General features: G+C 42.0%; 1 protein-coding gene across 2 annotated transcripts in view; it reads left to right on the forward strand.

The window, feature by feature from the left end:
* The first annotated feature begins 3,155 nt into the window (after window positions 1-3,155).
* The window catches only part of LOC133544376 (adrenodoxin-like), a 37,299-nt gene continuing 26,179 nt past the window's right edge, over window positions 3,156-14,275 (forward strand). The window contains exons 1-3 of one of the 2 annotated variants that reach the window (XM_061889617.1): window positions 3,156-3,543; window positions 12,595-12,719; window positions 12,797-12,926. In XM_061889617.1, coding sequence (XP_061745601.1) covers window positions 3,416-3,543; window positions 12,595-12,719; window positions 12,797-12,926 — 383 coding nt within the window. In that variant the 5' untranslated portion in view covers window positions 3,156-3,415. The remainder of the gene's footprint in view (window positions 3,544-12,594; window positions 12,720-12,796; window positions 12,927-14,275) is intronic. The other variant, XM_061889616.1, reaches the window with a different exon arrangement.

A 14,275-nucleotide genomic window follows, 5' to 3' on the forward strand; every position in this document is an offset into this window, starting at 1 on the left:
GATCTCATCACAGGGCCAACACAGATAGACAGACAACATTCACACTCACGTTCACACACTAAGGCCAATATAGTGTTGCCAATCAACCTATCAATAATAATTTAAAAATGCCAATGGCATATCAAATAAAACGTAGATAAAAATTTGGGGGCGGGCCGGGTTTGGTGGTAGCAGGGGTGTACATTGTAGCGTCCGGAAGAGTTAGAGCTGCAAGGGGTTCTGGGTATTACTTGTGTTACGGTGCAGATGTTCTCCTGAAACGTGTTTGTCATTCTTGTTTGGTGTGGATTCACAGTGTGGCGCATATTTGTAACAGTGTTAAAGTCGTTTATACGGCCACCCTCAGTGTGACCTGTATGTCTGTTGACCAAGTATGCCTTGCATTCATTCGTGTGTGTTAAAGCCGCAGAAATTATGTGACTGGGCCGGCACGTTGTTTTTATGGCGGAAAAGCGGACGTGACAACAGGATGTAGAGGACGCTAAAGGCAGTGACTTCGAGGCACTCCCCCAATATTGTTGTCCGAGTAGAAATTGGGAGAAATTCGGAAGAACTTTTGCATCGGGAGATTTACGGGAGGGGCGGGGAAATTCGGGAGAGTTGGCAAATGCGTTGTTACAGCGGCACCGCCCCTGTATAAAACCGGCGGGCCAGCTCTAATCTTAATTTGATATTACCTCAAGGGCCAAATTAAATTACACGACCGGCCAAATTTTGCCCACGGGCCAGAGTTTGACACCCATGCCCTAAAGGGATATGGGGAATTTTTTCTTTTAGACATGTATCTCGTGCGCTCGAGAAACTTTTTATTTAAAAACAATATATACATATTAATTTTTATTTTTAAAAATATAATTTTTTTTATTTTTTTTATAAAAAAGTTTCTTGTGCGCACGAGATACATGTCTTGAAAAAAAATTCCCCATGTCCCTTTAAGGCAGGGTTCTCAACCTCAATTTACCTGGGGGCCACTGTATGCAGAAACTGGGTGAAGCTGGGCCGCAAGAAAAGATTTCTTAAAACAAATCTAAGATGAACTTTTTACTGAATTCACCTTCTTTGAATGGCTTTCCCGCCCTAGCAACATACTTGCCAACGATATTTCCGAGACCTGACTATCAGTGCCCCTCCCGACAATCTCCCGGGCCTATCATTCTCCCAGTTTCCACCTGGTCAAAGATATACAATAGGGCGGCGGGGGTATATATTGTAGCCCAGAAGAGTTAGGGCTGCATGGGATTCTGGGTATTTGTTCTGTTGTGTTTATGTTGTGTTATCATGCGAATGTTCTCCCAAAATGTGTTTGTCATTCTTGTTTAGTGTGGGTTCCCAGTTTGGCGCATATTTGTAACAGTGTTAAAGTTGTTCATACGGCCACCCTCAGTGTGACATGTGTGGCTGTAGACCAAGTACGCCTTGCAGTCGCTTACTGAGTCTTCAGAGGCCAAATACAACATATGGCATGCTGTTAATACAGGATGAGGATCCCAAAGGCAGTGCCTCCACGGTGCCCCCTTAATATTGTTGTTAGGGTGAAATTGGGGAGAATGATTACCCCAGGAGTGGCATTGAAATTTGGGAGTCAACCGGAAAAATTAAGGGCATACAAGTAAATCGCCAAATGCCAATGACGCCGTACAGCGCCATTCGTATAAAACTCGAGGGCCGCACCATCATTAAATTTTCACATCAAGGTGCGGGCCGCAAAATAACGTCTCGCGGGCCGCGTGTTTGAGACCCCTGCTTTAGGGGCTCTGTCACGCCAAATTTCTTCCCCCCTACAAACCCCCCTTACCCCCCATTTACTTCTGGGGTCATGATTAATACAGACGTTTTGTAAATGCTATGTTATAAAAATATAACGCTATATTATAAAAATACGTTTTGTTAACGCTATATTATAAAAAAAAAAATTAAAAAACAATTTACAAACACAAGCTATGGGATGACGCATTTACTTCCGGGGTCACGTTTCCTCTTTAGGAAGCGGAAGGGGCGGCATAGCTGTTGGTAGAGCGGCCATGCCAGCAACTTGAGGGTTGCAGGTTCGATTCCCGCTTCCGCCATCCTAGTCACTGCCGTTGTGTCTTTGGGCAAGACACTTTACCCACCTGCTCCCAGTGCCACCCACACTGGTTTAAATGTAACTTAGATATTGGGTTTCACAATGTAAAGCGCTTTGAGTCACTAGAGAAAAGCGCTATATAAATATAATTGACTTCGCTCTTATGTCATCCCATAGCTTGTTTTTGCAAATTGTTTTTAAAAAAAAAAATGTATAATATAGCGTTAACAAAACGTCTGTATTTTAATAATATAGCGTTATATTTTTGTAATATAGCGTTATATTTTTATAATATAGCGTTAGATTTTTATAATATAGCGTTATGTTTTTGTAATATAGCGTTAACAAAACGTCTGTATTAATCATGACCCTGGATGTAAATGGGGGGGGGGGAGAAGAAATTTGGCATGACAGCTCCTTGAAAAAAAAAATTATATATATATATGGAGTTTGCATGTCCTCCCCGTGAATGCGTGGGTTCCCTTCGGGTACTCCGGCTTCCTCCCACTTCCAAAGACATGCACCTGGGGATAGGTTGATTGGCAACACTAAATTGGCCCTAGTGTGTGTATGTGAGTGTGAATGTTGTCTGTCTATCTGTGTTAGCCCTGCGATGAGGTGGCGACTTGTCCAGGGTGTACCCCGCCTTCCGCCCGATTGTAGCTGAGATAGGCGCCAGCGCCCCCCGCGACCCCAAAAGGGAATAAGCGGTAGAAAATGGATGGATGGATATATATAATATAAATTCTTCTGGGCCGCGGCCCGGTGGTTGGGGACCACTGAGGCGAAATAAATCCGGAAAATGAATATGGAAGTTTTGCCTTCAAAATAAAAGTAAAATACTATCTTTACCAACCACAATACATTCATGATTGGGCTTAATCCAGACAGTCTTTCATTTTAAATAAGGCACGACAATTTCCAGTTTGGAGCAAACAATGCGAGCTGTGGTTCGAAAAAAGTCGGCACAAGTAAAGCTTTTAATTCTAAACCTTAACCGGAAGTTGCCTTCGACCACTTTTTTTTTTACTTACCAAGAAATGCTTAGACGGTGTCAAATATTTGTTTTAGCTGACAGGTTGAGTAAAGTGTCGTCCTTGTAAGGCGAGTTTATTTGTTGTTGTTGTTTTTTTTTTGTTTATTTAAAGCGGTTGTTGTCACGCCCTGCTTTGCTTCCGCCCGGGCTGTACAATCAAGGCGCAGCTGCGGGAAGTTACGCAATGTGTGTGTGTGACACTTTAAGTAGCTAGCTAGCTGGCTGTCGGCCCAAGTGAGAGTCTTGTGAGCTGCCTTAAAGAGTGTGTGTCGTCCTTACAGACTGTGTCGTCCTGCACCACCTTTGTGCTTCAAATGGCGTCGGTGCTGACGGCGTTTAGAAGAATAGCCCACGTGGGGTTACGGGACTACGTACACCGCGGGGCTCCGAGGACACCCGCGACAGGTCACCGGAGTTTCGTCACCGGAACGCAGCCGTTAAGGTAGGTCGTTGACTCAACACACATCTGCTTGTTTTTCTGTAAAAGAAGTTAAATTGTAGTAATGATGGGTTGATGAGGCGTCATGTATCGTTTCGACACATTGCAAAACTGTACTGATACTGTGTCACTAAATACTGACATCTGCCGGACATTAATCAATCAATCAATCAATGTTAATTTATATAGCCCTGAATCACTAGAGCAGGGGTCGGGAACCTTTTTGGCTGAGAGAGCCAAGAATCCAAATATTTTCAAATGTATTTACGTAAGAGCCATATATTTTTTTCAACGCTCAACACAACTAAACACGTACATTTTTAAGTAAGACCAACATTTCTAGAGTACAATGGGTCTCTTATTCCTTGTAATAACATTGTTATTCAGAAGCTAACTGTGGAGGGGGTGTGGCCTGCGGGGTGTGCCATGACCGGCCTCGAAATCAGCGACAGGTGCGTCGACGGCCCACCTGGGCCTTGTTATCTAATCGCCTGTTGCTCTGTTATAAGCAGCAGCCAGGAGGAGAGACGGGGTTGGGGATGGAGCCAGAGCGCGAGCGAGAAAGAAAAAGACAATTGCTGGAAAGCAACTGAGAGGCTTATTGAAAAATAAAACAATATTGTCACCCTGAAACAGGCTCTCATGTCGGTGCTTGGTTGTCTAAAGAACCCCCAGGAGGGCAAGCCCCACACTAATCAATAATAAATAACTTCTTACCATTAACGCAACTTCTTGAACAGGTGCGGTAGGAAATGGATGGATGGATGGATGGATTAAAAATGCATGAGAATGCATCCATCCATTTTTTACCGCTTATTCCCTTTTGGGGTCGCGGGGGGCGCTGGCGCCTATCTCAGCTACAATCGGGCGGAAGGCAGGGTACACCCTGTACAAGTCGCCATCTCATTGCAGGGCCAACACAGATAGACAGACAACATTCACACTCACATTCACACACTAGGGCCAATTTAGTGTGCATGAGAATATTTTATAATTTGAACGTTGTTTTTAACACTGTGATTACAAGTGGAATTATTCATTACTTATCGTGTTTATGTCAGCTCCAATTTATGAGTGAGCCAGATGCAGTCATCAAAAGAGCCACATATGGCTCGCGAGCCATAGGTTCCCTACCCCTGCACTAGAGTCTCAAAGGGCTGCACAAACTACAACGACATACTCTGTAGAGCCCACATAAGGGCAAGGAAAACTCACCCCAGTGGGACGTCAGTGACAATGATGACTACAGCTGTGATCAAATCTATTCAACCCCCACACAGTTTTGGTGTTTTAGCAAGTTGGACATTTATTCCGTATTTTGTTTACAGTCGTATCAAATAAAGATGTGTCAAGTAGACAAATGCAACTTAAATTAAAAGCGTTACTAAAACAGCCTTCTTTCATCTCTGTAATATTGCTAAAATTCGCTCCATTCTGTCCACTGAAGACGCTGAGATCATTATCCATGTGTTTGTTAAATCTCGCCTCGATTACTGTAACGTATTATTTTCGGGCCTCCCCATGTCTAGCATTAAAAGATTACAGTTGGTACAAAATGCGGCTGCTAGACTTTTGACAAGAACAAGAAAGTTTGATCACATTACACCTGCACTGGCTTCCTGTGCACTTAAGATGTGGCTTTAAGGTTTTACTACTTACGTATAAAATACTACATGGTCTAGCTCCATCCTATCTTGCCGATTGTATTGTACCATATGTCCCGGCAAGAAATCTGCGTTCAAAGGACTCCGGCTTATTAGTGATTCCCAAAGCCCAAAAAAAAAGTCCGCGGGCTATAGAGCGTTTTCATTTCGGGCTCCAGTACTCTGGAATGCCCTCCTGGTAACAGTTCGAGATGCCACCTCAGTAGAAGCATTTAAGTCTCACCTTAAAACTCATTTGTATACTCTAGCCTTTAAATAGACTCCCTTTTTAGACCAGTTGATCTGCCGTTTCTTTTCTTTTTCTCCTATGTCCCACTCTCCCTTGTGGAGGGGGTCCGGTCCGATCCGGTGGCCATGTACTGCTTGCCTGTGTATCGGCTGGGGACATCCCTGCGCTGCTGCTCCGCCTCCGCTTGGGATGGTTTCTTGCTGGCTGCGCTGTGAACGGGACTCGCTGATGTGTTGGATCCGCTTTGGACTGGACTCTCGCGGCTGTGTGGGATTCATTATGGATTTAACTTTTATAGTATCATGTTAGACCCGCTCGACATTCATTACTTTCGTCCTTTCCAAGGTTGTCATTATTGTCATCATTGTCACCGACATCCCACTGGGTGTGAGTTTTCCTTGCCCTTATGTGGGCCTACCGAGGATGTCGTAGTGGTTTGTGTTGTGGTTTGTGCAGCCCTTTGAGACACTAGTGATTTAGGGCTATATAAGTAAACCATTGATTGATTGATAAATTGTGACACTGTCCATCCATCTTCTTCCGCTTAGCCGAGGTCGGGTCGCAGGGGCAACAGCCTAAGCAGGGAAACCCAGACTTCCCTCTCCCCAGCCACTTCGTCTTCCTGGGGAATCCCGAGGCGTTCCCAGGCCAGCCGGGAGACATAGTCTTCCCAACGTGTCCTGGGTCTTCCCTGTGGCCTCCTACCGGTTGGACGTGCCCTAAACATCTCCCTAGGGAGGCGTTCGGGTGGCATCCTGACCAGATGCCCAAACCACCTCATCTGGCTCCTCTCGATGTGGAGGAGCAGCGGCTTTACTTTGAGTTCCTCCCGGATAGCAGAGCTTTTCACCCTATCCCTAAGGGAGAGCCCCGCCACACGGCGGGGGAAACTCATTTCGGCCGCTTGTACCCGTGATCTTATCCTTTCGGTCATGACCCAAAGCTCATGACCATAAGTGAGGATGGGAACGTAGATCTTAACACTGTATTTTACAAAATACCAAAAAATAAATTTTTCTTAATATCTCATTGACAAAATGATTCAACCCCCTAGTTACATGCATCTTTAGTACTTAGTAGAACACCCTTTGGCAGTAATGACATCCTTCAAAGGTGATACATAACCGGACACAAGCTTCTTGCAACCATCTACAGGTATTTTAGCCCATTCCTCTTGGGTAAAGGCCTCCAGTTCATTCATATTCTTGGGCTTGCGTGCTGCAACTGCCTTCTTCAAGTCCCACTACAGCTTTTCTATAGGATTTAGGTCTGGCGACTGTGAAGGCCACTCCAGAGTCTTCCAGCCCTTCTTCTGCAACCACTCTGTTGATTTGGAGGTATGCTTGGGATCGTTGTCCTGTTGGAAGGTCCAACGTCTCCCAAGCCTCAGCTTTGTCACTGACTTCATAACATTTGCAGCTAATATATCCTGCTAGGAAATATAATTCATAATGTCTTGAACGCGCTGGAGATTCCTGGTACCTGAGGCAGAGAAACAGCCCCAGAGCATGATTGACCCCCCACCATGCTTAACAGTAGGCAAGGTGTTCTTCTCTTTGTAAGCTTCATTTTTTCTCCTCCAGACATAACGTTGATTCATAGGCCCAAAGAGTTCCAGTTTTGTCTAATCATTCCATAGAACAGATTCCCAAAACCTTTGGGGTTTGCCCAGATGATTTTTTGGCATACTGGAGTCTATTTTCCTTGTGCCTGGTAGTCAGAAGTGGGGTGCGCCTGGGAGTTCTGGCATGGAGGCCTTCATCTCGTAGTGCGCGCCTTATTGTCTGGGACGAAACCTGCGTTCCCCCCTCTGCAATGTCCTGTTGTAGTTCCTCAGCTGTTACCCGGGGGTTTTTCACCACTGTACGCACACAGCATCCTCTTTCTACCACGCCCAGGTAGTGTTTCCACTGTGTCTCTTGGAATGTGTAATGCCTTTACTATTTTTTTATATCCATATCCTTTCTTATGAAGAGAAATTACCTCCTCTCGACTTATTTGACCACTCCCTGGACTTCACCATGTTGCAAATACACCATTGACCATCTACAAGAAGCTGAGCGTCAGTCTTTTTCAATCAGTTTAATTGTTGCTCGTTATGGTTCTAATCACATCTACAGGTGTTTTCAACACCTGATTGAAAAGACCTTATTGAAATTCTGTTCTTGAGAGTTATGATCGTCAAGGAGTTGAATAATTTTGTCAATGAGATATTAAGAGAAATGACACTGTTTGGTATGTTACAAAATATAATGTTGTAATTGAAGTCGCATTTGTCTATTTATCCATCCATCATCTTCCGCTTATCCGAGGTCGGGTCGCGGGGGCAACAGCCTAAGCAGGGAAACCCAGACTTCCCTCTCCCCAGCCACTTCGTCTAGCTCTTCCCGGGGGATCCCGAGGCGTTCCCAGGCCAGCCGGGAGACATAGTCTTCCCAACGTGTCCTGGGTCTTCCCCGTGGCCTCCTACCGGTTGGACGTGCCCTAAACACCTCCCTAGGGAGGCGTTCGGGTGGCATCCTGACCAGATGCCCGAACCACCTCATCTGGCTCCTCTCGATGTGAAGGAGCAGCGGCTTTACTTTGAGTTCCTCCCGGATGGCAGAACTTCTCACCCTATCTCTAAGGGAGAGCCCCGCCACACGGCGGAGGAAACTCATTTCGGCCGCTTGTACCCATGATCTTATCCTTTCGGTCATGACCCAAAGCTCATGACCATAGGTGAGGATGGGAACGTAGATCGACCGGTAAATTGAGAGCTTTGCCTTCCGGCTCAGCTCCTTCTTCACCACAACGGATCGGTACAACGTCCGCATTACTGAAGACGCCGCACCGATCTGCCTGTCGATCTCACGATCCACTCTTCCCTCACTCGTGAACAAGACTCCTAGGTATTTGAACTCCTCCACTTGGGGCAGGGTCTCCTCCCCAACCCGGAGATGGCACTCCACCCTTTTCCGGGCGAGCATTTGTCTATTTAATGCATCTTTATTTGATATGACTATAAACAAAATACGGAATAAATGTCCAACTTGCTAAAACACCAAAATTGTGTGGGGGTTGAATAATTTTAATCACAACTGTAGACTTTCACAGAAAAATATATCGATTATCGAGATACTTTTTTTGTCCATTTCGCCCAGCCCGAGGCTAGCGCATACAAATTAGTTATAAGATGGGACTTAAATGCTTCAACTGAAGTAGCATTTCCAACTGTTGCCAGAGACTCTTTTTGGGCTCTGAGAATCACTAATAAGCAGGAGTTCTTAGAATGCAGATTTCTTGCTGGACATAAATGTACAATACGATCATCTAAAATAATTGGGGGGGCTCTGTGTAAAATTTAAAAAATGTAATTTACATGAAACCAGAATTGTCAAACAGGTCTTGTAAAGATGATTTCAATGATACCAATGTCATATTTCTGTGATGAATACTAAGAAAGTTATGGACTTATTTCGGTCAACTTCTTACTATAAAGTCAATGTAGCTCAATGTTTTGGCGGTTTTTCAGTTGTCATATGCACAAAAAATTAGTGTTTTCAGGCTGCATTTGAACATTGCCAACAGTGAAGCCTGTCTCACATCTTTAGGAAGACTATGCCAGATTTTAGGAGCATAAAACGCAGTTTCACCATGTTTGGTCCGGACTCAAAGTGATGTACTGATGAAAACTAATGTTGGTCAGCCAGCTGGCTAAAAAAAAAGTTTTATCTAATCACACATGAAAGACATTTTAGGAGAAGATGAGTTAAAGCAGTTGGTTTCTACTTGGGAGGTTTGAGGAACCTTGAATGATGTTCATTTCAGTCCTTAGTGCCTTGTTCATGTCCTCCATCCCTCTGTGCCTACAATACCATCTTCTGCAGTACCCTTCTTTGTTGTTTTTTTTTCTCATACAAATTGGATTATTTGCTTCAAAGTGATTTTTGTTTGTGTGAACTCATGCCAGAGCAGCTTGAAGGATTTACTACTAAATCCTGGCAGGTTTTGTCTTAAAAGGTCAAGTAGTACAAGAAAGAGTGTAGTATTGACGAAGACTCTGCAGTTTGTTTTGTTTCAGACATGTTTAAGATTTCTGGAAAGGAGTAAGATCAAGTACAGCTTGTAAAATCCTTCTACTTCTATTTGTAAATGTTCACAGCAAGGTGTTGAAAAAAGACATCAATTAGCAAACAGGAAGTCATAAAAACCGACGGTACAGAGTTAAAGGAATAATGGTTAAAAAAAAAAAAGATACATAATTAAAGAAATTAAATAAAGACTCATTGATCATAAACATTAAGGATACATAAATACTGGAGTCCAAAATTTGACTGAATTGCCCAATTTGTCATGTTATAGGTTGATTGGCATCACTAAATTGGCCCTTGTGTGTGAGTGTGAATGTTGTCTGTATCTGTGCTGAGATGGCGACTTGTCCAGGGTGTAGAGATAGGCTCCAGCGCCCCCCGCAACCCCAAAGGGAATAAGCAGTAGAATATCGATGGATGTTAAACAATTCCAGTCTTTTTTTTGCGGAGGTGTAAAAAATCCAGGTACTCATTTTTATTTGCACGTGCTTCATTGTAAGAATAAAATTAACTCCCACCCCCGAAAAAGGGAAAAACAGAGCAGAAGGCGGAAATGTTTATTAATGATGAAATTAAATGTTGCTAATTGTGAAGAGATGCTGTGTCTGGAACAGTACAAATAATTAGTGTAAGAAAAAAAAAAAAGGTTTTCGAACTAAATGTAATGCTTTGTAACGATTTTTAATCGATTTAAAAAAAATTTTAATTTTTTTATTCTATCTGTATAGTCCAGCCACTCAGACAAATCATATTGTTGATGTAGATCAGTAGTGTCAAACTTGTTTTCATGGAGGGCCACATTGCAGTCATGGCTGCCCTCAGAGGGCCACTTGTTACCATGAATGTGAGAAAATAAAAATATCATTGCCTCATTATATTATTGCCTATGCATTTGGTGATTTGATTTTTCTACGTACAAATTGATGGATAACTTACTTCGAAATTGTAAGTAAATGTGACAAGCAGATATTTAAGTATTTATTGTTATTTTTACAAACTACAATACAGTGTATAATTAGGGTTGCTAAAAAAACTTTCATCACATCCGATATTTTTATTTTTCTCTCAGTAAATTGATTGATTTTCAAAAATTCATTTTTTTTTATTTTTTTTTTTTTGACAATATAATTTTTTTTAGGTCATCTGTATGCCTACTTGGTGCACGTATGGGTCATAATAGGGCTGGGCGATATGGCCTTTAATATCTTATTTTTAAGACATATCACAATACATGATATATATCTCAATATTTTGCCTTAGCCTTGAATGAACACTTGATGCATATAATCACAGCAGTATGATGATTCTATGTGTCTACATTATAAAGAAATGATAAATGGGTTGTACTTGTATAGCGCTTTTCTACATTAAAACATTATTGTTCATACTGCATTAATATATGCTCATTTTTAAACTTTCATGCAGAGAGGAAAACCCACAAGTCAATTGACCAAAACTGTATTAATTAAGCAGTGGCAAAAACATTCATGTTATTTCCAAAACTGAAAGTGCAAGATTGTCAGACATTTTAAAACAAGCTATTAGTGCACTTTTGTGCATGATGTCACTAAGATGAAATATCAAAACAATACTAAATTAAAGTACACTTTTTGTACAGAACACCACTACAATGGTTTAAAACAAAGTGCACTTTTGTGCATGATGTCACACAAAATATTTTAATAACTGTCAAAGAAAAATTAGCTGCGTGAAAGGAAATCAAATAGTGTATGTCCTTCGCTATGTGGTAGTTTTCTGCGGATGTTATTAAATTCTGTTGTTGACTATTTTTTTCATACGATCTGCTTTGGCATTTTGTGGGTATGGCACCGAACAGAGATGTTGACATGCAGTTTCCAGCACTCTTCATTCTCTAGCTGGGGACTTTTTAAATGATGCTACAAATTAGCAGTGGGTGTTACTTTTTGTAACAACGCTTTTGCCGCATTCTTGTTCGACATATTCCTGTTTGAAGCCAAGCCACCGCCAGACGATGTGCTGTTTTTCTTAGAAATTAATTCTTCCTTCATTTGTTACCAGATTGGCACCTTCTTTCTCTTGTATTACCACTCGCAAGGCTCCGCTAGCATCACAGCTAATGTTACCCATGCTGCTACCTCTCATGCGAGGGCGTATGACGCGACAGTGTGTGATGTATGTAAGAAGGTGCGCTTGTCTGTGAGAAGGAGACACAAGAGTGATAAGAGGCTGCAGTGTAATGCCCGCGACTAAAAGTAACTGCGTGAGAAGGTATACTCCAATATGATAGTCATTTTCTATATCGCACAGAGACAAACCCGCGATGTATCATCATAAGTCAGCAATCAAAAGGTTTTTTAAGGTTTTGTTTTTAAATATAAAGAGATATCTCGTGATATGAGTGCCCGGACTTGCAAGTTATTTGGGATAAGAGTGGTCTCTCGGCTTTGTTGTGATTTAGCTTGCAAGCACAAAACCCCATGTTACGAGCCTCCCCACCACAAGTTGGCGTAGCGACGATGTAAGATCCGACTAAAACATCCAGTGTTACTTGCTAGCGTTAGCTTATAGCTCAATATGGACATAACTTTGTTTTTCCAAGGAAGGGAGTGAGTGAGAAGAAGTGGGTGATACTCATGGAAGGACTGCTAGTCTGCACCATACTGAAGCAGAATGAGTCAACGGCAGCCAAGCACGTTAAAATATCGAAAGATTTATCCATGAAAGTATGGAGAAGCTGTTGATGGTGTGTTTGACAGGTGTAACTGGGGGATATACTGTATTATTGCAACAGTAATAGTTTGCACTACATCTATTGCATTTTTTTTTTACATATGTATCATTTAAAAGTATGTATTTCCTGCTGAAAGAAATGTTGCAGGTTATAATTGTGCCAGAGAAGCAATTTAAACTCATATCGTGAGGTACTACTGTATACAACTTCTTTTTTTTTAGGTTTCCTTTTAAACTATATGAAAATATCAAAATGACTTCCTTTAGTGTCCCGCATGCAACACCCTTGCTTTAAAGGAATATGCTTTAATTAGAACATGGTCTGAGGAGCAATCAGTGGGTGGAAGTCAACGTCTTTCTCACTTCCTGTCGCCAGGTCAGACAACAAGGTGACCATCCACTTCGTAAATCGCGACGGCGAGAAGATCACAGTTGCAGCTTCTCCCGGGGACTCTCTGCTCGACGTCGTCATCAACGAGGACCTCGACTTTGACGGCTATGGTTTGTGACTCAAACTTGCCAGATGGCACACAAAGTGAGCACGTGGGACTCAGTTTGTGCGCGTGTTTGGCTGGCAGGAGCGTGCGAGGGAACGCTGGCGTGTTCCACCTGCCATCTGATCTTTGACGAGGACGTCTACAAGAAGCTGGGCCCTGTCACAGATGAAGAGATGGACATGTTGGACTTGGCGTACGGCCTTACTGACACGTAAGGACACGCTGAACTTTCCTTTGCTTTTTTCTTATTTTACGCTGAATCTTCCTTTCTTCTAAATTTACGGTTTGCTATTTCCTTATTTTACGCTGAACCTTCATTTGCTATTTTTTTATTTCACACTAAACCATTCTTTATTGTCTTATTCTACACTGAACATCCTTTGCTCTATTCTTTAACACCAAGCCTTGTTTTGCTTTTTTTTTTTACGCTGAGCCTTCATTTGCAATTTTTTTATTTTACACTGAACCATCCTTTATTTTCCTATTTTACATTTAACCTTCCATTGCAATATTCTTATTTTACACCAAACCTTATTTTGCCTTTTTCTTATTTTACACTGAACCTTCTATTTTCCTATTTTACACTGAACTTTCTTTTGGTATATATATGTTTTTACACAAACTCTTTGCTATTTTCCTATTTTACACCGAACCTTACTTTGCTAATTTATTTTACACTTAACCGTCTCTTGCTGTTTTCTTAATTTACACTGAACTAGGGCTGGACAATACGGCCTTTTTTTAATATCTCTATTTTTAGGCCAAATTGCGATACGCAATATATATCTCGATATTTTGCCTTAGCCTTGATTTAACACTTAATGCATATAGCGTATTTCCTTGAAAAGCCTGCCGGGGCGCTAATTAATTTAAAACCTCTTCTCACTCCTGCGCTTACCAATGGCATGCAGTAAAAAATTGTGTGATGTGAGGATACCATCACGAAAAGTACATTTAACAAAATAAACGTTATAATAGTTATTACTTTCAGCACTGAAACATTTTGCTGCCTCTATCGTCACACAAGACGAGATTGGAACCATAAACAAGTTACACTGAAGGTTGTGATATAAACAAGTTTACCACTCTTACTAATATGTGCCACACTGTGAACCCACACCAAACAAGAATGACAAACACATTTCTGTAGAACATCGGCTATGTAACACATTATAAACGCAACATAACAAATACCCAGAATGCAATGCATTCATGAATCTTACTGCTTATATTATACATCTCCGCGCCCACAACCCCGCCCTTCTCAACTGACGCACGGAGGGGTGGGGGGGCCGGTTTTGGTGCTAGCGGGGTGTATAATATAAGCAGTAAGAGTCATGGATGCATTGCATTTGTTATGTTGCGTTTATGTGTTACTGTGAGGATGTTCTCCAGAAATGTTTGTCATTATTGTTTGGTGTGGGTTCACAGTGATATCAGAACCTTCAGTGTAACCGGTGTGGCTGATGAACAAGACCCCTGGTTTACACATTAGCACAAGCAAAAAAACAACTATTTATGCTGTGTAATTTCATTAAACATTTCAGAAGAGTTTTGCAA

Source organism: Nerophis ophidion, linkage group LG27, assembly GCF_033978795.1.
Source record: "Nerophis ophidion isolate RoL-2023_Sa linkage group LG27, RoL_Noph_v1.0, whole genome shotgun sequence".
In the NCBI taxonomy this organism is placed as follows: domain Eukaryota; kingdom Metazoa; phylum Chordata; class Actinopteri; order Syngnathiformes; family Syngnathidae; genus Nerophis; species Nerophis ophidion.